Here is a 26283-nt window from a genome sequence, read left to right as displayed (position 1 = left end):
TGTATTTGTTCTTTTGCAGATAATTGCCCATCCTCCGCGCGGTGACACTGAAGAACATTTTTCCCTCCACGTTTAACAGGTAGATGGGTCGAAACTGGTTGATGTTCACTGACTCCTTCTCCATTGGGATCAGCACCCCTCCTGCTCTACGCAAGACTTTGGGCATTACCGCTTTCTGCTACACTGTTTGCATGAGCCTCCAGAGGAATTACAAGACAACTAGTGCGTTCTTATACACTCCATTAGGCCCTGGAGCTGATGCTGTTCTTCCCCGATGTACTGTGTATTCCACCTCTTTCCACGTTGGGGGGCCTGTCTGCATTTGATGTCCTGGAGGGTCGATTGGTGGAATGTCTGTTGGAATAGTCAGTTGCTTGTGCCTCCTTGGATCTGAATGTGTAGTTCTCAGCTGCTCCTCAAGATCTTTCTTCGTTGTTTGAAGGACTCCACTCTTCTTATTTGTGAAGAGACTTGAGGAATTTGAAGGGATCCTTAAAGAATTGGGATCTGGCTTGTTCTTTCTTCCTTCTTTGCTTTTTTGGTTCTCTGCTCTGGGGAGGATTTTCAACCGGCTATAATGCCAGCCTGAAGCACATCTATTCCCTCTTTTTCGACATCTAGGGCTCTCTTCCACCTTTTCCTCAGTTGTCTCCTTTCCTGGATGAGGCGCTTGATTTCCTCTTTCCTCCTGGAGGTTGGATTGGAGGAGCCTCCATTCCCCTGGATTCCAAAGCGCTCCGCACCATACTGATGGATGATGTCCCCCATTTTTCCTAACTTCTTTTCCGCTGCGCCTCCCAGTTGATTGAGGACCAGAGTCAGGTCGCTTTTGACTGTTTCCCACTGCTGCTTGTCGCTGGATGCTGGCCACTTAACATGCACTCTGTGCCCGAACAGCTTTTTCTCCACTGCGAGAGAGAGGGTTGGGTGGGTTCCGCCACTGATATCTATGTGCTTGGCTCCGTCTCATCCACTACAGAGGTACTGATGCACGGCAAGCTGTGGTGTGTATCCGGTTGCTGTGCTTCACTAGACTGAATTGACACCCTTTGCAGGAAGTTGTCAATGCGAGGCCTCTGTCCCTCTTCTCTCATGCACTTTTTCCTTCCCTGATGAATCCGCAGCCCCAGATACGAAGTGACTTTTCTCCACCCACATACACAAATCTGCATTTTGTGGCCTGCTTCTCCTGTTGTCCTGGTACTAACTGCAGTGCTCTCTTGTGTTGCGCTCTTATCACTCGATGTCATTTCCAGTCCAGAGTTTATTGCCATGTTGTCAGCCAATGAGTCTTCTTCCACCCCCACTCTCGCAGACTCTAGGGGTATTCTGTTCTGCCATCTAGTGGAACAGAGTGCAGTTCCTGGCAGAGACGTTCTGGGCAAGATGGCGCAAGGAATTCCTGAATACACTCCAAACTCGGCCGAAATGGTTCAACAAGAGACCAAACCTTAAGGAAGGGGACATTATCCTAATGAAGGATATTCAGACAAGAAGGAACAAATGGCCGATGGGAGTCATCACAGAGGCCTTTCCCAGTAAAGACGGCTTGGGGAGGAAGGTGGAGGTTAATATCACCCGGAAACAGGCAGTGAAAACAATCTTGAGACCTACCTCAGAAGCTGAATCTTCTATTCAGAAGACAAAGATTGCCACCAACTTACCATGTGTACGTTTTACAGTACTTAAGTGTTTTATGTTCATATCAGATGATTATTTTGATAAATATATGAGTCAACTTTCGGTTTAATGTGGCATGCTTGTTGAAGGTATTATAGCTAACACTTACCTTGCTAGCTAAGCTAACCGGAGCTAACCTAGAGTTAATTTGCATTTCCTTTTTACTTACCTGTGTACTTGTAAATTAGCTCGTGCCTGACGTCATATTTTGTTTGTATTTTCAGTTTCACACTTGGCCATATTAAAGCCTGCCAACTACAACACTTGCCTGTTCCTTGGAGGAAATAGTATGGTTAAGAGTTTAACTGTCTGTTGAACTCAATATAGGCTCACAGGGAGCACTCTGAGAGAGAACAGAACACTTACATTATATTATGTTATTAGACACTTTTGTCCAAAGTGACTTACGCATTGTACAAAACGAAATACATTTTGTAGTATCAAACCAACTGTATGTCACAGACAAGTTTTTGTTTTTTTCAAATTCCACCTAAAAAAAGGATGAAATTATCAAAATGAGCTTTTGTGTTGCAAGATCAAAATTGCAAGGCTGCACTAATTCACGTAATTAATCAGTTCCAGCCAGAACTACAGTTCAACAGACTGTGTTTTGTTCAACAAAATTCCATTAGTAAATCGGCTCTCCACAGTGCCCCTCACTCTGACCCTAAATGTTTGTCTGACCAGAGTCGTGGTTCAACACTTAACACGTGCTTGAACCCGGAGCCTTTGACCTGACATCGGAGGTTTGTGTAACCTCATAAGATGCCGTTGTCTTCCACATCTTCACCCGTCGACTCATTAAGCAAATGGACTTTTACTGATTTAGTTACTTAACGACATTATTTAATGTCATTGCTGCCGTGGGATTGTAACACAGAGATTGTTGAGAAATAATTTACAACATTAAGTTAAACACTGCAAAAAGTTAACATTAAAAAAAATACATTTCGAAAAGGAAAATAATTGAATCGAGTTCTTTTCAAAATTTTACTTCAAGTGCTTTTAGACCATTCGAAAATCCAAATTTCGGGATGGTGCTGCATCGAAAGGCTGCTGTTCTCATTAAAAACGTTTAGCAATTCCTAGAAATACCTTATTTTAATACCGTATATAAATCAGCTGATATGATATTCTTGTCCAGTCAGTTTAATAACAATAAAATAATTATTTTATTCTATTTTAAAGAATTTCTAGTTTGTTCCAACTGAATTTCCTTCCATTTTAAGAGTGTGTTGATATAAAAGGGAAGTCAGAAATAAGGAGACAAATCATGTAGTTATATCATTTTGTGTGTGTGTGTGTGTGTGTGTGTGTGTGTGTGTGTGTGTGTGTGTGTGTGCCCTTTTCCTCTCAGACCTTCCTTTCGCTTCCATCCGTCCATCCTCGGTTGGCTGTAATTTGAGTCGTGCGTATGTTTGCGGGACAGAAATAGCAAGGCAGCGCATTGTTCTCCGGCGACGTCGGTCATTGTTCCCGTCCCAACTCCTTCACAGCAGCCTTCTGTGATAGACCATAATATATTTCACCTGTCTGTTGTCGTCCAGAGCCACGGGAAAGTCAAATGGCTAATCCAAACACAGTATGTCAGAATTCAGTCCAGTCCAAGTGCTTTATTCAATGGGTATGACCCTTAGAAGAGAATCATTACAGTAGATCTCATCATCCTGACTCGAGAGTTCTGTCTGAGCTGGTGGACGGAGCGTCAACCATTTCAACTTCTTCGCAGACTGATCCATTTTTCCCCGAGACAATGGACTTATCCTCGTGCCCGTTGGTCTGATTTGGTTCACTCGACCAGAAATTTTGAATAAGGTTCCCATTAACGGGGTTGTGTTGTACAGGCCTACTACCATCAGGCAACGGGTGTGTGTGTGTGTGTGAGTGTGTGTGTGTGTGTGTGTGTGTGTGTGTAAGGGGCCGGAACAGGATGGGGGGGGTTAGGGTTAGAGTTACAGGATTAGTTGGTTGTGATTCCAGAAGGGCAGAGTTAGGTGTGGTCAGCGGGATGAGGTGGGAGGGGGCGGAGGAGAAGTGCGTGCGTGCATCTCCATTGGGGATATAAATGCGCCTCCTTTGCCCCTGGCAGAGTTTGGTGTCTCTCCTTTGCCTGTCAGTCTCTGTCTCTGCAGGTTTCAGTGCTTCCACCACCAGCTCCAACCACATCTAATCTCAAGCCGCCAAGCCCCGAAAAACCTTCAACTAAGACAAGATGGAGGCCATCAAGAAGAAGATGCTGATGCTGAAGCTGGACAAGGAGAACGCCCTTGACCAGGCGGAGCAGGCTGAAACTGATAAGAAGGCAGCAGAGGATAGGAGCAAGCAGGTGAGCATCTGTCACACTGTTGGGTCAGGGCTTCCAGTGCTGTGACAGACCTGATTTTGAGATAAATAAATAAAATAAAAAATCTTAAAACCCCCAAAAAATCTCATGATAATAGGTTAGCAAAAATAGTAGTCAAAATATTGTATTCTTAAAGGCAAGATGCCTTAAAATGTCTTCTTTCAGAGTGGAGTGCATCAAAAGTTATTGTATGCACATAATTCTAGGCCAAGGCCACAGTTGAATCTCAATATAAAATAAGATTTTTTTTGTTTAACATTTGATTTTTTACATTGTAAACAGGTTGCAATTAGCAGCCACTTAAGAATAGTTGATATAATAACCAAATAATGGCTTTTGTTGTGAGACAGAAATGCTATGGTCAATATATACTGGAGTGATCACTAAGTCTAAGTTCCCCATTATTGTAACATGAGGCTGGTTTCAAAAATATTAACAAGGTTTGACGATAAGAGACCCCTCCTCAAATGATGTTTTCCCTATTAGAACAAAGAGTTACCTTACCTAATGTTTTTTTAGGTATCTTTATCTTAAGGGCATATTGTAACTGGGTGAATCAGTTTCGGAGGACTAATTGAATAACCACCTCATAACATGGCCTCATAACTTTTCAGGTTAAGGTTTGAAAGTGAAAAGTTACAAGTTTATTAGGATTTGTGGCCTTTGTGGAGCTATTTCGATCAACGTGCGCTGGCGGACCGACATAAGTTGCATCTCTCACTAAAGGTGCTTCTAACAATGGATTGGATGAAGGGGTGTTCAAGAATAGGCTGGTGTTGTCATCGGTCCCTAGCAGCTGTATGTCCTAACTGTGGGTAGTGGTGGTGGGGGCTAGAAAGTTCAGCCCATGTCAGGGATCAGCATTGCTTGTGAGGAACCCAAGCTGTTATTTATGATACCGGAGCCCCAGAATGCACTAGTGTTTGAGGGGGTCCAGTGATGGAGGAACAATTTGCACACAGAAAGGATGCGAACAGAGAGAGAGGGAGTGATGATAGATGTTAGAGGGTATTCACATCGGCAAAGTGCGAAGCCTCCGTTTTGGTGTATTTATAGCCTTGAGTCACCCAGGGCCTAGGGCTTGAGTGGAGGAAGAATTTGGCAGGGTTTTAGTTTCACATTGAAAATGCTCTTGGAAACCTTTGATGGAAAAAAAAAAAATCCCATCAATGTTTTTAGTATTTTGTATAATGCGGTTGTCAGGGCACGCTATGAGTTTCCTGGACTAATCCTACCCTCTACTTTCCAAACCAGATTAGCATGAATCACAAAAGTTTTTGTTTTAATTTATTTGCATATAACTTCATTAAATGCAGGCATCCAGGACATCGAACTATTGTACGTATGATATGAATGCATCCTGACTGTACAAACTCATTCTATCGCCTCCTTCTTTCTAAGCATGAAGATGAGCTCCTGCAGATGCAGAAAAAGCTCAAGGGAACGGAGGACGAGCTGGACAAGTACTCCGAGGCCCTGAAAGACGCCCAGGAGAAGCTGGAGGTGGCGGACAAGAAGGCAGCGGACGTGAGTGGGGAGCAAGGACACGGCAACACCTTGCTTAACAATTAAATACTTTTTATTAGGTATCGATTTTTAACGGTGGAGCTCTTTGTTGAAGGAATGGGCCTTAGGTTGTACCTTACCTTCCCAACGCTGAAACATTTTGGAGACTTGCCCAAAGATGTAAGTAAATGTGTCTATGGAAAGCCACAGGGGGTTCTGGGTAAACACAAAATAGAACAGTGTTTGGTCAACATTGACAGTCTAGAGCAAGCAAACAAACCCTACGTGCAGAAGACTCCTCAAGCCTGAGTGCCTCAAACCTTGGCTCACAGAAGCTCAGGAAAATGCTGATGTGTAGACCACCAGAATCTCTGACACACATGGAACGATGCAAACATTTGTATGAACCACCATCCAAACATGATATTTAAAAAAGTCAGGTAATATCCCAGACATTCTGGTTTTGTGAGTTTGACAGCGCCCCCAAGTGCACACATATTCAGCCGTGCCCGAAATGGCGTACGATGTACTGTAAACTATGGTCCAGCATACTTTAGTTTGCAGGTAAAACTATCGATGGTTTTCGGACGTGCTCCATCACCTTCAAGCTTATTTTAAATCACACTGTCGCTGAAACCTTTTCCCTGGAGCTCACTGCACTGACAGCTCCACAAACAACAAGGCTCAACTTGCCGGCCTCTCCTCTTTCTCTCTCCTCCTCTCTTTCCCATAGCCCTTCATTTTCTCCATTTACTCCACAGCAGCTGTCGGGGGCTTTGGGACCTAATTTGGTCGTGATGTCAGCCATTCCAGCCTTGACAGTTATCTTAACTGATGCCCCAGTCCATTTTAGGGGACAAAGTCCTTTCCGCTTAGCTCATAGCGTTCAGCATTATGTGTTGGGTTTCCTCGCCCTCTTCTTTTAATTAACAGTGCAACACAGTACTCTGGAAAGATAAAAACATTCACCACTCAGCATCAACACCGCCCCTGTCACATGCCACAGTCACTTTACAAATGCCACCTAGGGCCGCATGTAGAAATTCAATACTTACCTACTTTATTTGTTGACCTACTGTAAATAATACTGCCAAGTATTGAAACATTATGGGGCAGATACCTCATTTAGATACCTCATTTTGAAAATGATTTTTATCACAAAAAGAGAACAGTGTATAATGTATCACATTGGGGGGAAATGTCATTTACAAGGCTCTTTCTGACATTTTAAAGAGGATAAAAAAAAAATATCAATGATTAAAATAAGAAAAAATATAAAGCATCATTGGGTAAAAATAAAAGGGAACGTTTCTACAATTAAATTAAATGTCTCTATAAATTGTTCTTTTTTGTAAGGCAGAAAAGTTATTAAGAAACTATAACTTAGAATGTAATCGGATTGGTATAGATTCCGGTATTGAAATGTTTTAAACCATACCCATTGCCAAAAACATGGCCAAAATACAATATACACATTATATATGACATACAATTACTTTGTGATGAAATCCCTGTTGTGGCTTGTGGACTATTTCAAGGAGGAACGTTGGGCGGCCAGTTTCCAATTGGTAGCCAAGCCAAGTGTATTTCCAGTTAAAGTGATTAAAGAGTAACTGAGCTTCACTTCACTGCAGCTCCAAATGCCAAATAGAGGCCAAGGAGAGAGGGGGTTCCTTCTAGCACCCCAGAGGAAAAGAGAAATAGGTAACAGGTTAGTAGAAAAAAAAAATTATAAATACGTAAGGTTAACAAAGTCAGATCAATACATCAGTACAAGCTCCTTTAATAGATGTGTCTCGAATCCCAAAATGCCTAAAATGGCTGTGGTCTCACAGTCTCCGATCAGTCAATACGTGGTAGGTTGGGTTGAATAGGCTTTTGAAATTAAATTAAGTTAAATTCAATTCAATCAATTCATTTTTACTCTGTGATGTAAAGAGCCTCTAGAAGTGCAGCATCCCCCCTGAACGTTTACTGCTGATTTCAACCAGTAGACAGCGCTGGGTCACACTTACTATCTGTAATGCCCATTTAATCACTTTTCCAAAGAAATGTTGACATTATGACCCGGATTCATATGTTTCACCAGACAGTCACACATTTAAGTTTAAAGCTCATAAAACATGTTCCCGTGCGCACTCACCTCTTCAACCCAATTTGTGGAGGAAAAGGAAAAGCCACGCAAACGGAGCAGCAAATATCTGGACATCCACCAGGTGGCGTCAGAGCTCTGCATCTATGCCACAGGGAGCTGCTTGCTCTGTCAAATCATGGAGCGTTAAGTTATTTTTGTATTATTGTTCAACAGACTGTCAAATTGTCTGTCTGATGTCACAGCACTGGGACAATGTAAAAAAAAAAAAAAGCCTAATATCTAATATATATTTTATATTTTTTCTTTCTGGATCAGAAATTAAGTTGGCTCTATTAACAGCCACTGAATGGGGGCCGAAAATGATATACATATCAGTGCTAGAAATATATATAGCTTTTTTTTCTACATAACTTTTGCAAACTTTAATAGTACTTCAATAATTTCTTCTTCTTCATCATCATCATCATCATCATCATCATCACGGGTACAGGTCCTAGGTCTTTTTGTTATTGTGTGCGCAGTGGAATCAGAGGCTCTGTAGTGGTTCGACATTACTGAACTATCGATTTATGTGTATAGTTATATCACATTTTACCTGGTGGGTGTCCGTAGATCTGCTCAATTTATTTTTTAATTCTGTGGTCCACATTACTTTGCTAGATGAATGAAAAATACAATACAAAGCGGTCCTTAAAAATTTGTCACCGCGTCCACCCGAAACCACTGAAATGTGCGACTGAGTGATGCATTCGAGATCCATTGCGGTGTCGGAAAAATAGAAGCCGTGCAATGGTGATTACTCACAGAAGTACCAAAATGTTTTTTTCGTATTGTATCATGGAAGCGTAACTTACTGAAAAAGTAATCCAAGGAAAAAAAATTCAACAAATAAATGACATGCCCGACACGGCACCGAACGGCCACCCATCACTGAGAGTGTAGCTCTATTTCCACGGACGACACGGTGAGTTGAAATAATGAGAAGTTCTCGTTTACAGGCAAACACTGGCGTTGTTTTTAAGACAGGGGGGTTGCAATGTGTAGACCGCATAATGGTTGCTTTGCAAGACAAGCAACCAGGAAACGACAGACCAGGAGTGAGCCCAGCCGGCGTTCAAAGTAAACACGGAAAATCGTGCTGCGTTTTAGAGAACCCGGGAAATTGTAAAACGCCCCCAACATAACTAGACTGGATGTATTGCTGCCTCCAGCTATATTTATGAATTATTATTATTATTATTATTATTATTATGTGGATTTGAACTGAGGAGTCAAATGTGTTGGGGGGGCCTTGAAAGTTCTTTAGAGAAGTTCTTCATCCAAAAATACAAATCGGCCTCGTTTGTTGAGGATGAGAAAGTGAGAAAAGTGGGAGCTCTTTAATCTCCCTGACCCTGAGTTGGTTGTCCTGTTGTGGCCCAGATCGCAGCTGCATTGCAGGATGGGGTGTATGGAGTTGGCATGAGGTGGTTGGAGCAGTTTTCAGGGGCCGGTTGGGACAGTTGGATGGGTGAGGGTGCTGAGCGGGCGTCGCCGGACCTACTCAACTTACCTAATTCACCAAAAAATGTAAACATAAAAATACACAGCTAGGGAATCAGTGGACACTGCTGCAGAGCATAATGTGTCCACTGGGTGAAAGTAGTGAAACTCAGATGACTCATAACAAATTCATATTATTTAATATTATTACTTTATATAATATAACGATATAATACTTAATTCACACTACAAAATATACATAGGACCTGATGTTGGAGTTTTTGTGCTGATAATTAATGGGATAGATAGATAGATAGATAGATAGATAGATAGATTGGCAGACAGACAGACAGACAGTCAGACAGAGAGATGGATGGATGGATGGATGGATGGATGGATGGATGGATGGATGGATGGATGGATGGATGGATGGATGGATGGATGGATGGATGGATGGATGGATGGATGGATGGATGGATGGATGGATGGATGGATGGATGGATGGATGGATGGATGGATAGATAGATAGATAGATAGATAGATAGATAGATAGATAGATAGATAGATAGATAGATAGATAGATAGATAGATAGATAGATAGATAGATAGATAGATGGATGGATGGATGGATGGATGGATGGATGGATGGATGGATGGATGGATGGATGGATGGATGGATGGATAGACAGACAGACAGACAGACAGACAGACAGACAGACAGACAGACAGGTAAGTAGATAGATAGATAGAGAGACAGACAGATATAGACAGACAGACAGACAGACAGACAGACAGACAGACAGACATACAGCATAACAAGTTGGCACTCTCAATAAAGTATTAGAAATTGAAAAGAGTTTGGCCCTTTTCAATACATTAAAATCTTGATAATGGAAAAAAATACGCAACCGTAACTTTCAATCAATTCAAAACAATACTTTAGAAATACTTTATATACTTTCACTGCACTACTTTTGTCACATGTTTTCTGTACATCGGCTCGGGCGTGGCTTGGAATGTGTGAATGTGGCTGTAAATCATTAGTTTACGTCATGACGTCATTTCACCTGGCTCGCAGGACACGTAACAGACGCGCTTTTCCTGTGCTCGGGCTTTTGGCGGCGCCCGGCTGACCCTGGACCAGCATTCCTCTGCATTGTCTCTCTGGACTGGGTGGAGCAGGCCGGAAGTCAGCGTGAGCGCAAGAAGCAGAGTGAAGCGGTGATTTGAGCTGGGCGGGGGAGACGCACGCTGACAAGCAAAGTTTGAATTCGTTGTTGATTTGCTCGGAGCACATTTATCCGTCGCGGGGACCGTCCTCTCGGGTGATATCATCTCACAGTCTGTCATCTCTCGACGAAAACGCAGCTTTGAGCGCTTTCCAGAGCAACGCCTCCCCGTCGAACCGCTTCACCTCCGATCTGCATCCCTGTTGGGTTTTTGTTATCGCCTGCGGGTTTTGCCCCCTTTCGCCAACAAACAAGAACATGGCTGGATCCAACAGCATCGACGCCGTGAAGCGAAGAATTAAAGTTCTGCAGCAGCAGGCGGAAGAGGCCGAGGAGCGGGCGGAGCTGCTCCAGAGGGAAGTGGAGGATGAGAAGAGAGCCAGGGAACAGGTATGGAGGCCAGGGTGCGCTTATTTTGTACACCGCGTTTATCCAATCATGGGGAATTCAGGTTTGTATCACTAGTTCAGGTTCCATCTGGTGTTTAAAGAAAGCGGACGGGGACGGGGGGGGGGGGGGGGGGGTCGTGGCTTTTTGACTCGGCCATTTGGTTCAAATCCGCCGGATCTCGGGCGCGACGTGACTGCCCTGCGGATGGAGCCGCAGCTGGCGGCGCAGGCTCGCCTCGGCGGCTCCTAGGCCGCGTTGCAGAACGCGCTGAACCGGGCGCGGCGCGACATCTCCTGTCGGAGTTTAGTCACGCGTTTACAAGCGAGGACCTCTCTCTCTCTCTCTCTCTCTCTCTCTCTCCCCCCCGAAGCCTGTTGCAACAAAACGCCCTTTAGTCTTCACGACGCGCCTCTCATCGGCCCTCGCATTTTGTAATCTCAAAAAGTGCGCGCTCCGTCACTTATCTGTACTGAGAGATGGTTCCCATGGGCGTGGCCGTTTTGTGTCCGGCAAACTTTATAATACGCTCCGAGTAATATGAGTTAAATAATTGCGATAAACCTCTGTATCAACAGTCTACGTTCAGATAAAATTTGGAATTGTGAAATTTCGCATAAATGTCCATAAAACCTGGACAAACACTGTACAAGAATGGGCAACAAAGTGGTTAAAGAAGAAAACAATATAAGCCCAAAACTTCTGGTTTAAAACAAAGTAACACAACTTTGTTAAAACTTATAGTTCAGAGTGGAGTTAAAATGTAATGTAGTGGAGTCAAAGTCTCTGAAACAGACGATACTTGACAAATGTACTTAAGTACAATAACAAAGTACTTACTACTAATAGTAAATTACTTGCCACCACTGTACCCTGTAACCAAGTCTTCCCCGCACTGGGAATTTGTCACCATTTAGTCAGACTGCATGCTTGACATTCCTATTGTCACTCATGTTGTCTGATTGGATACCAGGATTACTATTTGACAAGGCCAGGGGCTGTAGCACGAGCTGGTTGGGTGGGTACACTGCATAGGTATTGCTATTAGGCTGCTAGGTGGGTATAGTGTAATTGCAGGAGAAAGATGTGTGTATGCACAGTACACCTGGGTTTACCTGCCAATATACTGCTGGTTAAGATGTCCCATATTTGGAGGAACATAATTCCTGGATCAGAAAGTCAAAATGCCACCCATGCTCTGAGCAAGCTTATTTCACGTCTGAAGACCTACCTCTGGGTTGGGCTTATCCACAAATCCCAAGTACTGGGGATTGGGGAAGACCGTTACTTTCTGAAACCATGCATTCCTAACTTTGGCCCCTGCTCGGGGGCTCAATGACATTTCCTGGAAGTGTCTCCTGAAAGGCTGAAACATACCTGCTGTAGCAATGTCAAATAAAGACAAACTGCATCAATGATTCATGTCCTTCACTCTGCGTCCCCTCATTTACATACAGATACACCAAATGCACCTAAACCTTTTAAAAAATTTGGCTTACTGTTGGACAATTAGATTTGCCGACCACAACTCGATATAATTAAAGTCACTGGTTTTGCTGATTTTACGGTCTGTATGAAGATTGCTCCTAACACGTATTGCTTGTATGGCTAGCGGTAGCAGTTATATAACAAACACAGTGCCACACATAATAACATAAAAAAAGACGTCATAATGCAGACAACACTAAGAAATTTTCTTGGTGTTTCAGCAGATGGGGCAAAAGACAGATTTCTAAAAGTTTTAAGTGGGTCACAAGCCTATCTGTCTCCTGTCCAGGCCGAGGCAGAGGTAGCTTCTCTGAACAGGCGCATCCAGCTTGTTGAAGAGGAGCTGGACAGAGCCCAGGAGAGGCTGGCCACAGCTCTGCAGAAGCTAGAGGAAGCTGAAAAGGCTGCAGACGAGAGTGAAAGGTCAGTTTCATGCTGTGTATTTCATCAATGATGTGGGGTTCAACGACCCAGCATAATGGTGGTAAGGCCCATAAAACATTTGGGGTGTGTGTGTGTGTGTGTGTGTGTGTGTGTGTGTGTGTGTGTGTGTGTGTGTGTGTGTGTGTGTGTGTGTGTGTGTGTGTGTGTGTGTGATGAGGAAATGCACCTGAAAGGTAGGAAGCTGTAAGGTTGTAAAGAGATTAAACAAAAAAATAATCTGCACACAATACCCCATGATGACAAAGCCAATCCAGGTTTTTGGAAATGTTTCACTAGGAGGACTGTACTATGTTCAAAAGCTGAAATTAGCTGATTATTCACCAGCTCATGGCTACTGCATATATCCCTGTTGTATCGATCTATCTTTCTAAGAAACTAAGGACACCCTGTGAAAATGGCTACTATACTTTCATCATGTAGGCTAATCTGTTGCCATGAAGTGCCTCTTTTGGACAGCCTAGTTCCAATGTAAGCTTGTCACCAAGCTCAGAGAGCTTGATCCTGGACACCCAGACAGGCCCCAGATAGTGCGTATGGTCACCAGCCACTCCTTCTACTCTGAATCTCTGCAACGGTGTTCCCAAGGGCTATGTACTCGGCCCCCTCCTCTACTCCATGTGTTAAGCACAGACACCCCCATCAAAGTCAGCAGACAGTTGCCTGGTCACTGGCAGCGATTAGAGGATCTGAGAGCCTTAACATCTGGCTTACAGGAAGAAGCAGGTAGAGGACACACCTCAGCATCAGAAATGGAGAGAGTGATCATGTTCCTCAGGGGCAACATCTGTGATCTTGCCATGGTCACCTTCATGCCTTCACTATTTTCTAGACAGCTAGGCAGGGTTGTTTGGTAGCATTTTGTAACCTCATCCTAATTACCTTCTACATGTGGCCCATTGATGGCTACATGGATAATAAGATGCACTGAGTCTCCTGAGTGGCTGCATCACCATGTGGTACGGGAACTGCACCTGGAAGCTCAATAAAACTTGTTTTAATTTTGTGCTTTTATTTTTCTGTCTGCAAACAATATTAAAGTAATGAAGAAATTAGCTCTACAAACAAAGCTCAGCTCCCAAAATACCTTTTCTGCAACCGTTCAGTCATTAGCAAGATTAGAGTCTGAAGCTGTGTATATGTGTGTTATTAAGGGGGATGAAAGTGATTGAAAACCGTGCCCTAAAGGACGAGGAGAAGATGGAGCTCCAGGAGATCCAGCTGAAGGAGGCCAAGCACATTGCTGAAGAGGCTGACCGCAAGTATGAAGAGGTGAGTGCTCGGACCACAAACTCGTCCTGATGTTTTGGGAGGCTGACATTATGGAATTTCGTATACCACAGACCTGCCAGCCTGCACAGGTGTGTGTGTGTGTGTGTGTGTGTGTGTGTGTGTGTGTGTGTGTGTGTGTGTGTGTGTGTGTGTGTGTGTGTGTGTGTGTGTGTGTGTGTGTGTGTGTGTGTGTGTGTGTGTGTGTGTGTGTGTGTGTGTGTGTGTGTGTGCGTGCGTGCGTGCGTGCCCGACTCAGCAGGTCAGGCTTTAAAAACAGAAATGAATATTGGCCAACAAAATTGCAATCTGTGTATCTCTGGTTGGGGTATATCCTAATGACATAAATTTGTGTATATATAGTTAGCAGTAGTAGTTCGCACACGATGTGAATAACTGATGGAGTCATTTAGCTGCAGTAACTTGAACACCACGTAGACTTCCTCTTACATTGTTGTGGTGCTCAAAATATTTTCCCAAGGTTGGCAGGTTTGATACCATTATGTTGGTTGAAGGGAATATACATATGCAGATATTGACGTCATTCGCTCACCGGATATCAGACTGACGTCACAGATCCAAATTCCATTCCAAGGTGTGCCTCCTCGAGAATTCAACTCGGCAAGTAATTCAAAGCGTGCACGAATGGGAACTGGCAGTTGGAGTTGGGCAAACCGTCGCTGATTGAAGCAGGCATTCAGCTGTGTTCGTCCTCAAAATAAGACTTCATGACTTGGACGTATATAATGTGCGCCGCTTTAGAGCTACTGGGGGTTGTAGTTCTATTCGTGCAGCGCCACACTGAAATCAATCGCCGGATGAGGACTAAAAACAACAGATACGTCCGGCTTGTCGATTGTGTCCGGTTTAAATGTAATGGATATTCGTATTTTTTTTGCTCTTTTAATAAGAAGTGCTGTGTTATTTACTACAGCCTCATGTAACCTGACACATAACAACATCAAAAATAATAATAAAAAAAAAAATCTCTGGTATCTGAATCAGTATCGTTATTGGCACATATGTATCGGGATCGTAACTGAAAAACAGTGCATCTCTACTAATAGTCTATGTTCATAGTCCATGTCTTGCTGGTTTAGTCCCCAAATCTGCTTAAGTGCCCTGTGCGTGGGCGGAGGATAAGAGTACCACGTAAAGGTTCAAGTGAGTGTTTAAAAAGTCAAAATGCTAAATAAACCCATCAATTATTCAAAACTTGTGGCCACCGAGCCCTAATCAAACGATTCTCTCGTACAGTTCTCCTTAGAAAATGAAGTTATGTCTTTCTGCAGGTGGCTCGTAAGCTGGTCATCGTTGAGGGGGAGCTGGAACGCACAGAAGAGAGGGCTGAGCTTGCGGAGGCGTAAGTATGAACATTGGAAGTTAAGATGGTCAAAATACTGAACCAGTTTGCGACACAGGGATGGGGTCTGGATGCACCTAATTATAGATTATGCATTAATTATGGACAGTGAACTAAATAACTCATTGTATATACATTCATAAAACCCTATTCAACTACTTCTACATTTTTGCCAATTTATGAATTCTTTCCACTTTACAGATAGCTTTATAGGCTTTTATTTTTGTTGTTCCCAAACACACAACAATTGCTTAGGATGTATTTATTTATTCCCCCATGGACTTCTGGTATAAACTGCAACATTCCTGTGGGATGTTTCTTCACATAGGAATTATTATATTACCCTTTAATAACCACATTATAAACATTTTTTCAATGGATGTCACCACGATTTTGCATACCTCACGATTTCGACTGGTAACTGAAGGTGGAATATCAACATGCATAGTCTAAATCCACCATATGTAAAATTAAAGTAAAAATTGCCAATCTAACTACATAAAATTACAGTTTGATAACTAATATTTCTTTCTTATTAATAATTGGTTACATTTAATATCAAAGTGAATTGGGGGGGTAGTTGTAATTACAATACGTTTAGTTCTGTAATTCTGTGGAATTGTCTCAAATGAAATTTGATTTAAAGAATTTAATTTACGATATAAAAAATAACTATGTACATGCAGATGCAAATTCTGTTTGATATTTCTGGGGGAAATTAATAATAAAAAAAAAATATATATATATATATATATATATATTTACATTACACTTAGCAGACGCTTTTATCCAAAGCGACTTACAATTATTCAACACCGATGGACGCAGCCATCAGGGGCAATTAGGGGTTAAGTGTCTTACTCAAGGACACTACAGCATGCTAGCAGGGGGAGCCTGGGACCAGTTCTGTCTGGCCTATATATATATACATATATATATACATACACACACACAGTTGCGCAAAAAAGTATTTAGTCAGCCACCAATTGTGCAAGTTCTCCCACTTAAAAAGATGAGGCCTGTTATTTTCATCATAGGTATACCTCAACTATGAGAGACAAAATGAGAAAAAAAAATCCAGAAAATCACATTGTCTGTATCTGTATGTATGTATGTATATGTATGTATATATATATATATATATATATATATATATATATATATATATATGTGTGTGTATGTGTATGTGTATGTGTGTGTGTGTGTGTGTGTGTGTATATATATACATACACACACACACACACACACACACACACACACACACACACACACACACACACACACACACACAACTCACAAAAAGTTTGGGATATTTGGCTTTCGGGTGAAATTTATGGAAAATGTAAAAAGTTCACGCGACCGTGATATTATTTCATGAAAGTAGGACATTTAAGTAGAAGCATCCACTGGTGATTTCCTCATCTCAAACAGTTATTTGAAACAAAAGCCAACAACAGTGGTGGGTTTACCACAACAAAAAATGTCAATGTCTCAATAACTTGTCATGTGCCCTTGAGCATCAACTACAGCTTGACAACCACATCTCATGCTGTTCACAAGTTGACTTATTGTCTGCTGAGGCCTGGCACCCCACTCTTCTTGAAGGGCGGCCCTCAGGTCATTGAGGTCCTGGGGTACGGAGTTACAAGCCTCTACACGGCGACTCAGCTGATCCCATAGGTTTTCTATGGGATTCAGGTCTGGAGAAAGTCCAGGCCACTCCATTTGAGGTGCCCCAGTCTCCAGCAGCCGTTCCCTAATGATGCGACCTCGATGAGCTGGAGCATTGTTGTCCAAGGAGATGAAATGAGGCCTGTGTTGTTCATGCAGGGGCACAATGACTGGATTAATGATGTTATTCAGGTAGTATGGGCTTGTCACTGTACCATTCACAAAGTGTAGGGCAGTTCTGTATTGACTAGACACACCTGCCCACATTGTAACACCACCACCACCAAAGGCTCGTCTAGTGACAACAGTGGCTGATGCATAGTGCTCTCCTTGACGTCTCGACTTTCATCAGAGAACAGCACTGAGGCTACTGGTCCCTTGTCCAATGATGATGCCTGTGCCTGGTGGGTGGTCAGGTAACCTTGCAGGTCGTCTAGCACGTAGACCACGCCAATGGTTTTGACCATGGTTTTGAATGGTCTGACGTGACACTTGGATGCCTCTCACCTCCCTTAAATGTGCCTGGAGTTGAGTGGCATCATCATCCGGTTCCACAGGGCACTTTTCACAATGAAGCAGTCATCAGTGTGGAATGTGGCCAAAGGACGTCCACTTCTATGCCTTTCTGTGACTCCTCCAGTCTCTGTATCTCTGTTGCAAGCTGCTGATGACACTCTGTGACACTCTAAGCTTAGTGGCCACTTCCCCCTGAGAACATCCTGTTTGAAGCCTCACAATGGCAGGTACTGTTAATTAATCGTTAGGTGTCGTCTTGGTCTCATGATGTCAAAATGTGAACAGCATGATGAAGAGGACTGTTTAAATACCAATTCTAATTGAACTAGGAAATGTATTGGTCGATTCATGGATCAAACACCTGTTGTGAATTTTGCCGGTCAAATTAAGTTCACCTGTAAAGGTTATAGTGCATTTTTAGGTTCATCCTGAAATTTCACCCGAAAGCCGAATATCCCTAACTTTTGGTGAGATGTATGTATGTATGTATGTATGTTTGTATGTGCGTGCGTGCGACTTGCCACAGTTCATTTTAGTATCTTTTTTTTTTTTTTTTTTCTCCAATCTGGTATTATCAAGTAAAGGCAATCGCTCAGTTTTATTAGATTATGCACAAAATCAGAATCCATAAACTAAATTTCATTTAAGAAGCATCAAACTCTCACTATGTACAAATGACATACATTTAACTATATTAATACAGCCCCCTCTTGCATACCAAACTCCTTAGAGTTTTTAGAGAAAATTCCCATCACAAAAGAAAACCTTTCTTTGGGATTTGTTACGTAAATGACGATGGTGATAACATACAGTGTCACAACAGTAAATGAAAACCAGTGACCTCATATTGGCTATTTTGAGAAAGCAACAACTCTTACACTATTCCCACGGCCATTAGAGTGGACCAGTGTGTTTGCATGTGATTTGCATTACAATAGATTTATTCTAACCAGAAAACTGCCCTCCTGCCCTTCTGTTGTGGTGTGTGTGCATGTATGTGGGGGTTCCGTTCTAAATTCCACCGCATGGTGCTGCATCGTGCCACTCCCCACCGCCCCCCAAAACCCCTCCAACCCTACCCGGCATGATGGCCTGTGACCCCGTCCCTCCTCGCTAACAGCAAGGGCAGGGCATTGGAGGAGGATCTGAGAGGCTTTGACCAATCACTGAAGACTCTGCAGGCCTCTGAGGACCAGGTAGAACCACTTCTCTGTTTTCTACTCCTCCTTTCTGTGCTGGTTCATGAATGCAATTATTCCGACTAGGTGAAAGTGCCTTGCCCTAGAAGCAATGCTGAGGCATTTGATTGACCGTTCAATACTTAAGTTGTGGGCTTCCTGCGAGAATGTTGGATGGAGATCTTACCACCATGTCAGGAATTTAGCCCCTTTGATTTCCTTAACCTTGCACATGAACCTCAGTATGGGATGAAGACGTTCTACTGAAGAACTCATTTGCTCTGAGACGCACAGCAAAGCATCGCAGATTGACCCAGTCTGCTTTTTCCTTCCTCATTTGGTCAAGCGGTATAGCTGGTGATTGATTTGAAAGCATTTAATTACATGGTTTTGGGAAAAGGTTACTACTATACTATTGAGTGTGACAGACAATGGCAGTTTTTGAAGAGATGGTTCCTTTAAAAATGCAATTTGTGCACCACAACATTTTATGTAAGTTTTACTACCACATTAAGTTGAACTATACTGCAGCCTCTTGTTTTATAGGTCTGTCTGTTTGCATATAATAATTATTAAACAAACTCGTTATCTTTCTTAATTATAGACGTTCTCTTTAAGAGTGCCAATTTCAATGTCCATGCTTTTCTTATGAATGTTATGGTTGCAAACCCAAACAGTGATGCCTTATCTTAAAATCTTACATTGTACTAATCCTGGGTGATAATCCTGTAAACACTCGTCCCTGAAAGCATCATTTGTGCCGGAAGGTAAAAGGTGAGGCACAAAGTGTCCTGTCTTGTGAAAAAAAACACATTTTGATTTGAGGACCATAGGATGGTTGTTCTTGCAGCCATGTGGAACACTGTTACATTCACTTTTGCCGCTCCTTAAATCTCGCACATCTTTGACCTTTATCCCCCTTTCCAATGGCCCCAGTCACACAGGGAATTGGCGGTGCAAGAGTTCAGTGAAAGAGCATTTGTGAAGTCTGTGCCGGTTTCGGAGCTATAAGCAATGAAGCGCGAATGAAGGAAACACAGTGTGACACAACGCCATTACAGTGCCACAGCTCTCTGAAAACCATACCACAGACAGCCAAAATGATAGGTTACTCCATTTTGTTTTCCCTTTCAGAGATCAGCAGACCAAAAATAAAAAGTTTAAAAAAGTGTTGCTATTGGTTCATGGCATGAATTAGCCTCTAAGTTGACCTACGGAAAGGCTTCGCTGTGAATTTACTGTGCAGGAAGGACATGGATCAATTGCAACAATTTGGCTGAAATGAATGGAATTCTGCACCGAACCTCACTGGTGTGACCAGGGCTCATGTCTGGACATGCCTTTGCACTCTTCTGAGCACTCTTCCTAACATTCTGTACACCTCAATTTGTAAGGTACAGTCTGGTGCCAGTGAGTACCTTCACCACCAGTGCCTTTTTTGATGCTATTTATTATTTTGAGGCTTTGTATTGCTTTAATTAACCAGCAAATACAATCATTCCAGATCCATCTAGTAAATCTTGTTGCAAGGAGGAGGCTTGACAGCGCAGCAATGTCCATTTGTCCTTGAATAGCTGCATGCTTTGTGACTGTGGACCTCTTTAGAAAAGCATGCTTTGTGATGTTGTCATTGTTCAGTGCATGGACATGTTCTAGTGCTGATATATTTGAATGTTTGATTGAATGACTATACTATCCAAAAGAAATAGTTTGATTCGTTAAACACAGTCTTATATTATGTTGGAAATTTGTTTATCAAACTATCTTTTCACAACCAGCTTTAGTAAATAGTAATCAATCTCTCTATTGATGGCCCAAAGGTTGGGTTAACATAACAAAAGGCTTTCATCAAAGTCTTTATATTGCAGGAGCAAGTGAACGGTGATGTACAGGTTGAGAAATCTCTACCTGTAAAAGCTAAGTCATAAAGCTATGTAAATATAATTTATATTAAGAAAACTATATACAAGTAACACAAAAAAACAAGACTTTCTATCAAAATGGAGATTCATTGTTACAGGAATACTGTAAAGCAAATTGATATGATACATTATATTGCAAACCTTGTGTGTTATTTTGCCAAGGACACCATCAAATTGAAGCTCTATTGTGAAACAATACTGTAGCTAATAAACATCAGCGATCAAATAGAAACTTCAATTTATCAAAGCATTTAATACACCTTTGAGAAGCACATATTATTTACATTTAATAAGCATAACATGGAATTATATCAATATGAATTAACTTTAAACTTAATAGTGGTTTGTTCCCATGTACTGAGCCCTTATTAAAATTAAAAGATAAAATTGAATGTCTAGATAAAACAATATAATACACGACCAGTCTTTATTGCACATGCATACATATTAAACATTTTCAACTCTTCATCAGTGAGACACACAAGTCAAAGCTCTGGTTAGTGAATTTCAATCCGCTGCACTTATTCAATGCAAGTTCTTTTTTCTCCACCAGAACGTTTACCCATTCGACTCATTGCCATTTCTGCTCTTGCAGTAGTGTTTCCTACTGCTCCCCTTTCAACTGCTCTCGAACCTACATAATTATTCTTTCCTCACGGCTGCGCTGATATCTGTCCTTCCCTTCCCCTCTCTGCTTTGACTGTCCTACGGCCATTGCCTCATCTTCTTTGCCCCTCCTTCTATCTTCCTGTGCCATTACACCCCTTCCCCAACTCCCCAAACTCCAGTAAATGCGCTGAGCTGGAGGAAGAACTGAAAAACGTCACCAATAACCTTAAGTCTCTGGAAGCCCAGGCTGAAAAGGTAGGGTGGGGGTGGAGAGTTGCAGAGTGTAGGACCTTCTTTTTGTGTGGTTCATGCTTGTCGGAAATTTCAGTGGCTTTTGCATGCTGAGAGTGAAGGTGTGTTAAGATGTTGAGCCATGTCGAATTAGAATCTGTTTTTGTTCACCAACATACAAAATAATGGACAAAGGTGGTGCGTTGTGAGCCAACTACGCTGCTCTCGTGGCAAGTCTCTCCACCACGGGGTGCAACGTATAACTTCACTTTCATCCCGTCTCGTGTTGTTTGTGCATAAATATTCAAGGTATCCCATCTTGAGTCTGTAAATACAAGAGTAATAAAAAGAGCATTAAGTCAAGGCCTTACCTTTAGTCTATCATTCACCGCTTTGGTGCAGCTTTTGAACTTGCACTTAAGGCTCTCCAAAAGGTCATGCTCCTGTGATTATGTAGAGAAAGCTTCAGTTAATTTCTGATTTAATACGGTGCCATACCATTGCTACAGACCGATGTTGCTCAATCAGCACAGGCCAACGGGGTGCTTCTTCCAAAGTTTGTTGTGCAGTTTAACAACACCGGTGTCCGCATTCCTAAACATGCAAGTTGTTGAGTTTTAGAACAGCGGGTGAGCAGTTGTTGCTGCTCAGAGTTGGCATGATAATTTTGTCTATTGGCTGTTAAGAGACACTACTTTCAAAGTCATGACTGTTAACCAAGGGTTACTTAATGTAAAAAAAACAAAGCTTCATCTTTGCATGAGTGTTCAAGAATTTAAATATATACAGTGTTGCTACCAATCCACATAGGAAATAGGAATGTGTTTTGGATATCTTGTGTGGAAAGGCATGTACAACGACTTGGGTTTGCATTGTGCATCTCTAAGAAAGCCTTGTTTTCTTGGGGGGTTTAATGTGTTTTTGTCTCCACCCCCCCCCCCCCCCCCCCCCGTAGTACTCACAGAAAGAGGACAAGTATGAGGAAGAGATCAAAATCCTGACCGACAAGCTGAAGGAGGTACCGTGAAGTATACATAAAAAAAAAAAAAATGGGGGGGCAGTAATGTCAGAGAGGCTTGTCTTATGTTTACCGTGTTTAACAATTGAACTGTCCTCATCCCACGCTGTCGCTGTGCTTTTTGTCCCTATGTAGGCTGAAACCCGTGCAGAGTTTGCAGAGAGGTCTGTTGCCAAGCTGGAGAAGACCATAGATGACCTGGAAGGTAAAATTTGTATATATATTTTGTCATTACAGTAGAACCAAATTTATTTGAACCTCACATTTTGGATTACTGAAACCTAAATGAATACATATGCATATGCATACTGTATATCTCCACTACAATCAATAAATCAAACAGTCAGAAACAAACATCCGAATACCCGATAATACTTATATCTTTAACTTAAGCCTTCATGGATGAGATCTCTTCTTTTTGTCAGTCTTTTAAAGTGGAGCCATAAAGTTTTCAATATGCATTTGACATATGCAACAGACAGACATATTTGTTTGCACAATGCAGCAGCCATTGTATCGTGGCAACATTTTGAAGCTTGTGGACAAAACAGATTATTTACTTATTTATTTTTGCGCCAGTAAGTTTGCATAGATACGGTTCGACTTTTCTTTTTTTTTTTTCCATCTCTTGTCCTCGGATCCAACCTTTTCATTTGGATTTTGTGAAGAGTCCTTTCCTTTCATATTTGTCTTTTGTCCTCTCTGTTCTTTTTCTAAACTATTTTCCTTCCCTCGTGGTATGTCTTCCGCTCTTTCTCGGTCTATGGATGTTGCCCACAGATGAGCTCTATGCACAGAAACTCAAGTACAAGGCTATTAGTGAAGAGCTGGACCACGCCCTCAATGACATGACCTCCATGTAAATAGTGACTTGTGTGTGTTTTTGACATGCGAGTGGAGTTTGTCAGTAGTGCATAAAGCATTCTTCTAACTTCTTTGGGGGGGGGGGGGGGGGACAAAAACTAAGCGAAAAGGTCTATCTGGTTAACAGTATTTACTTTAACTCTAACTAAACTAAATACTAACTAAATGTGTTTTGTTGTGATTGTGTTCTTTTTAAACTAGTATATTGTAGTGAGCAAAATAACACTTTTTACATAATCTGTGAATAATAAATCATTTAAATCTCCAATAACAGCCATTTTTCCAGGTGAATCAAATTTTGAAACATTGCAGATATAAAACCACTAATATATCAAATGTTTAATGTTGAGGGATTAGTCCACAAATCTACTAATGTGACATTCCCACTTTCATCCTATAATCAACAGCGGGGTCATATCTAACATTTACATTTACATTTAGTCATTTAGCAGACGCTTTTATCCAAAGCGACTTACAAGGGAGAATAACATTCAAGCTACATATAACCCCATCTTGCACTTTTTCATGAACTTTAAATAGGAAAACCCATGTCATCTACATATTTTGTCAAGCAAGAATATTGAATAGCAACTATATATACTTTAAGGCCACCATAGGAAAAAATTTACTTGCTCATAAATGCAAAAAATCCTCGAGGTGGCCTTCAAAGTTTGATGAAACTGATCCAAACATTCTTCAATGCCCCCAACCAATTTCACTCCTTATATTTTCAGATAAATGTTTTGGAAGCTGTGCTGTTCTCTCCAGCTGTGGTTTCAAGACTCGTAACTCTTCTCTAAATGCTGTTCTGCTTCGTCTCACCATCTCCTCAGTCTTCACTCTTGGATTTCCACCTCCTGTCTTCGCCAATTTCCTCGGCTGTTTCATAATTTTTCTGTTACCGTTTTCCCCCCCTGTAGCCCTTTTTTTGTGTTGCAATTTCCGTTCTCTGTCTACGTGCCTAAACACCTCCTTTCTTGTGGAACACACTCCATTGCTTTGAGACTACTGTGTTGTCCATCACTTGTCTCCTTTGCCTTCCTGCACTGAAATTATAATTCTCTATGAATGTTAAACAAGGACGGGTTGGGGGAGTAATGTCATACACAAGTTAGGTCTTGTCGTTCATTGTTCTTTGATTCTTTTTTTTTTTTTAATATGTTGAAATTTAAATTATACAATTCATCCATAGCATTTTGCTGGCCTGGCAGAACGTGAAAAAATACACAACATACTGATATGATAGAGCAAAAATATCCAATAAAATAAGCACAGTTAAGGTTTCTAAACTAATAAATTAATATTTTCATGGCTATTCTCCCATTTTGCAAGTTATTTTCCTTTTTTGGGGGGTACAATCCTATGTGCTGCTTCAGTATAACGGGGAAGTTGCATTATCTTTAGAACAAAATCCTGATGATTTAAAGGGAATCTATTATGGTCCTTTTCCACAAGTTAATATATGGTCTCTGAGGTCCCCAAAACATGTTTTTGAAGGTTTTATTTTTTTCCTGAAAAGACTACTACGGCAGGGCTGGAGCGTTTGTTTCATTTAATTAAGAAAAAGTCTGAAAATAATTAAAATAATTACGTCTACGTTTTTTTTTTGGAGAAACAGGGAGTGGATCGCGCACCATAGCATACAGTACAGTTCTACCGTGGACAGACACACACACACAGAAAGAAACAGATAGCACATACTTACATTTCCATTGTCTTAAGTTTTGTCACGGACAGTTGTTAATTCCTCTTTCTTTTAAAAGATTTGTGCTGGTCTCTGCAGCCAACACCAGAGCGCTTCCCATGCTTAGCTCTTAGCTTCAGTGCTCGAGGGTCCAGTGGCACTCCAGCCGTGGGTGGCGTTACTCAGATGGAGGGCGGTTGTAATTCTATCGAAGCCCCACTTAACGTAGGATGGGGCTTCAAATCTGAACGGCTTATTTCACCACATTTTCTGAAATGGGAAGCTCACATAAAACCGAATGGGTTGTCTTTTTAGTAGGCCCATCAGAGACCCAAATGTATGTGCAAAAGCACTGAAAAAGAGTTTTGTATCATGGGTCCCGTTTAAAATGTCACCGCCATGAGTGGACGCTGAAACAGTCTTGTTTGAAGATACACAAAATGTTGTAGTAAAATCTCACACATGGTCCTCCACGTGAGACAGTGGTAGAAGGACTGGCAGATGATGTCTGTCGATAAACAAACCTTTGCATCACCGCTCTTCAAAACATGAAATCAAAGAAGGTTTTTTCTCTCGGATATTTGTTCCGACCCAAAGTTTGCGCCATTGCTTCGGCTCGCCAAATCATATCACCGTCTTACATTGGATGTTTGAAACTATTTGCTCTTGGGCGTAGGCAAGCGATCTCTATGAGTTGGGGGTGTTTCCAACATAAGCAAATATGAAGTCAAATTTGCACATGCCTATAGGCTTAAAGTTGCATAGCCTATGTGGGTCTGTAAAAGTATAAACCTTCAGATTATTCATATAATGATACCGTGAAAATGCCAATACTCAGACTACTGACATTCATTAATAATAAAGTCAAGTGTTGGTCTGATCCAAGCATTAACCTACACTGAAAGATCAAGTTATCACTGGATGAATGAAGTAGATTTGAATTGTCTGCCGTTACATGTACTTTCAAATGAATAGAAAATCAAATTAGTGGGTTCATGACCATGTGTTATACCCATGTCTTTGGCGACCACTCAACTTGATTTATGATGAGATAACCCTTTATTAATCCCTAAAGGCAAATTAGGGTGTTCCAGCAGCGAAACAGTGCAGTCACGTCAAGATCTAAGAGATACAAATTGCACATGTATCTACACAAAGTTAACATGGAGTAGTACACTGACAAGTGACAAGTTGACTATTTCATTTGTCAAACAAGTGTCAAGCCAAAGGTGTTTGAAATGTTTTAACTTTACCGCAGAAATGTTTCATCACAGTGTGAATTCTTCCATAGAAACCTAAAAATATA

The 26283-nt window shown here is 41.7% G+C and overlaps 1 protein-coding gene across 2 annotated transcripts; it reads left to right on the top strand.

The window, feature by feature from the left end:
* Positions 1–3760: 3760 nt before the first annotated feature.
* tpm3 (tropomyosin 3) lies at positions 3761–24606 on the top strand (the record flags this gene model as incomplete). Of its 2 annotated transcripts, XM_080015207.1 has the most annotated exons (10): positions 3762–4006; positions 5426–5551; positions 12501–12634; positions 13807–13924; positions 15214–15284; positions 21360–21435; positions 22367–22429; positions 22565–22634; positions 23210–23288; positions 24028–24606. In XM_080015207.1, exons 1-10 carry the CDS (start codon positions 3893–3895, stop codon positions 24029–24031), a joined length of 855 nt encoding a protein of 284 aa, XP_079871333.1. In that variant the 5' UTR covers positions 3762–3892. The 2 variants fall into 2 exon arrangements, with proteins under 2 accessions (XP_079871334.1, XP_079871333.1); XM_080015208.1 differs by lacking the exons at positions 21360–21435; positions 24028–24606 and adding an exon at positions 18592–18667 and having other exon boundaries at positions 3761–4006; positions 23210–23292.
* Positions 24607–26283: the final 1677 nt, after the last annotated feature.

This window comes from Zeus faber (genome assembly GCF_960531495.2).
Source record: "Zeus faber genome assembly, chromosome: 1".
NCBI lineage: Eukaryota > Metazoa > Chordata > Actinopteri > Zeiformes > Zeidae > Zeus > Zeus faber.
This window is presented reverse-complemented; position numbering and strand designations above follow the sequence as displayed.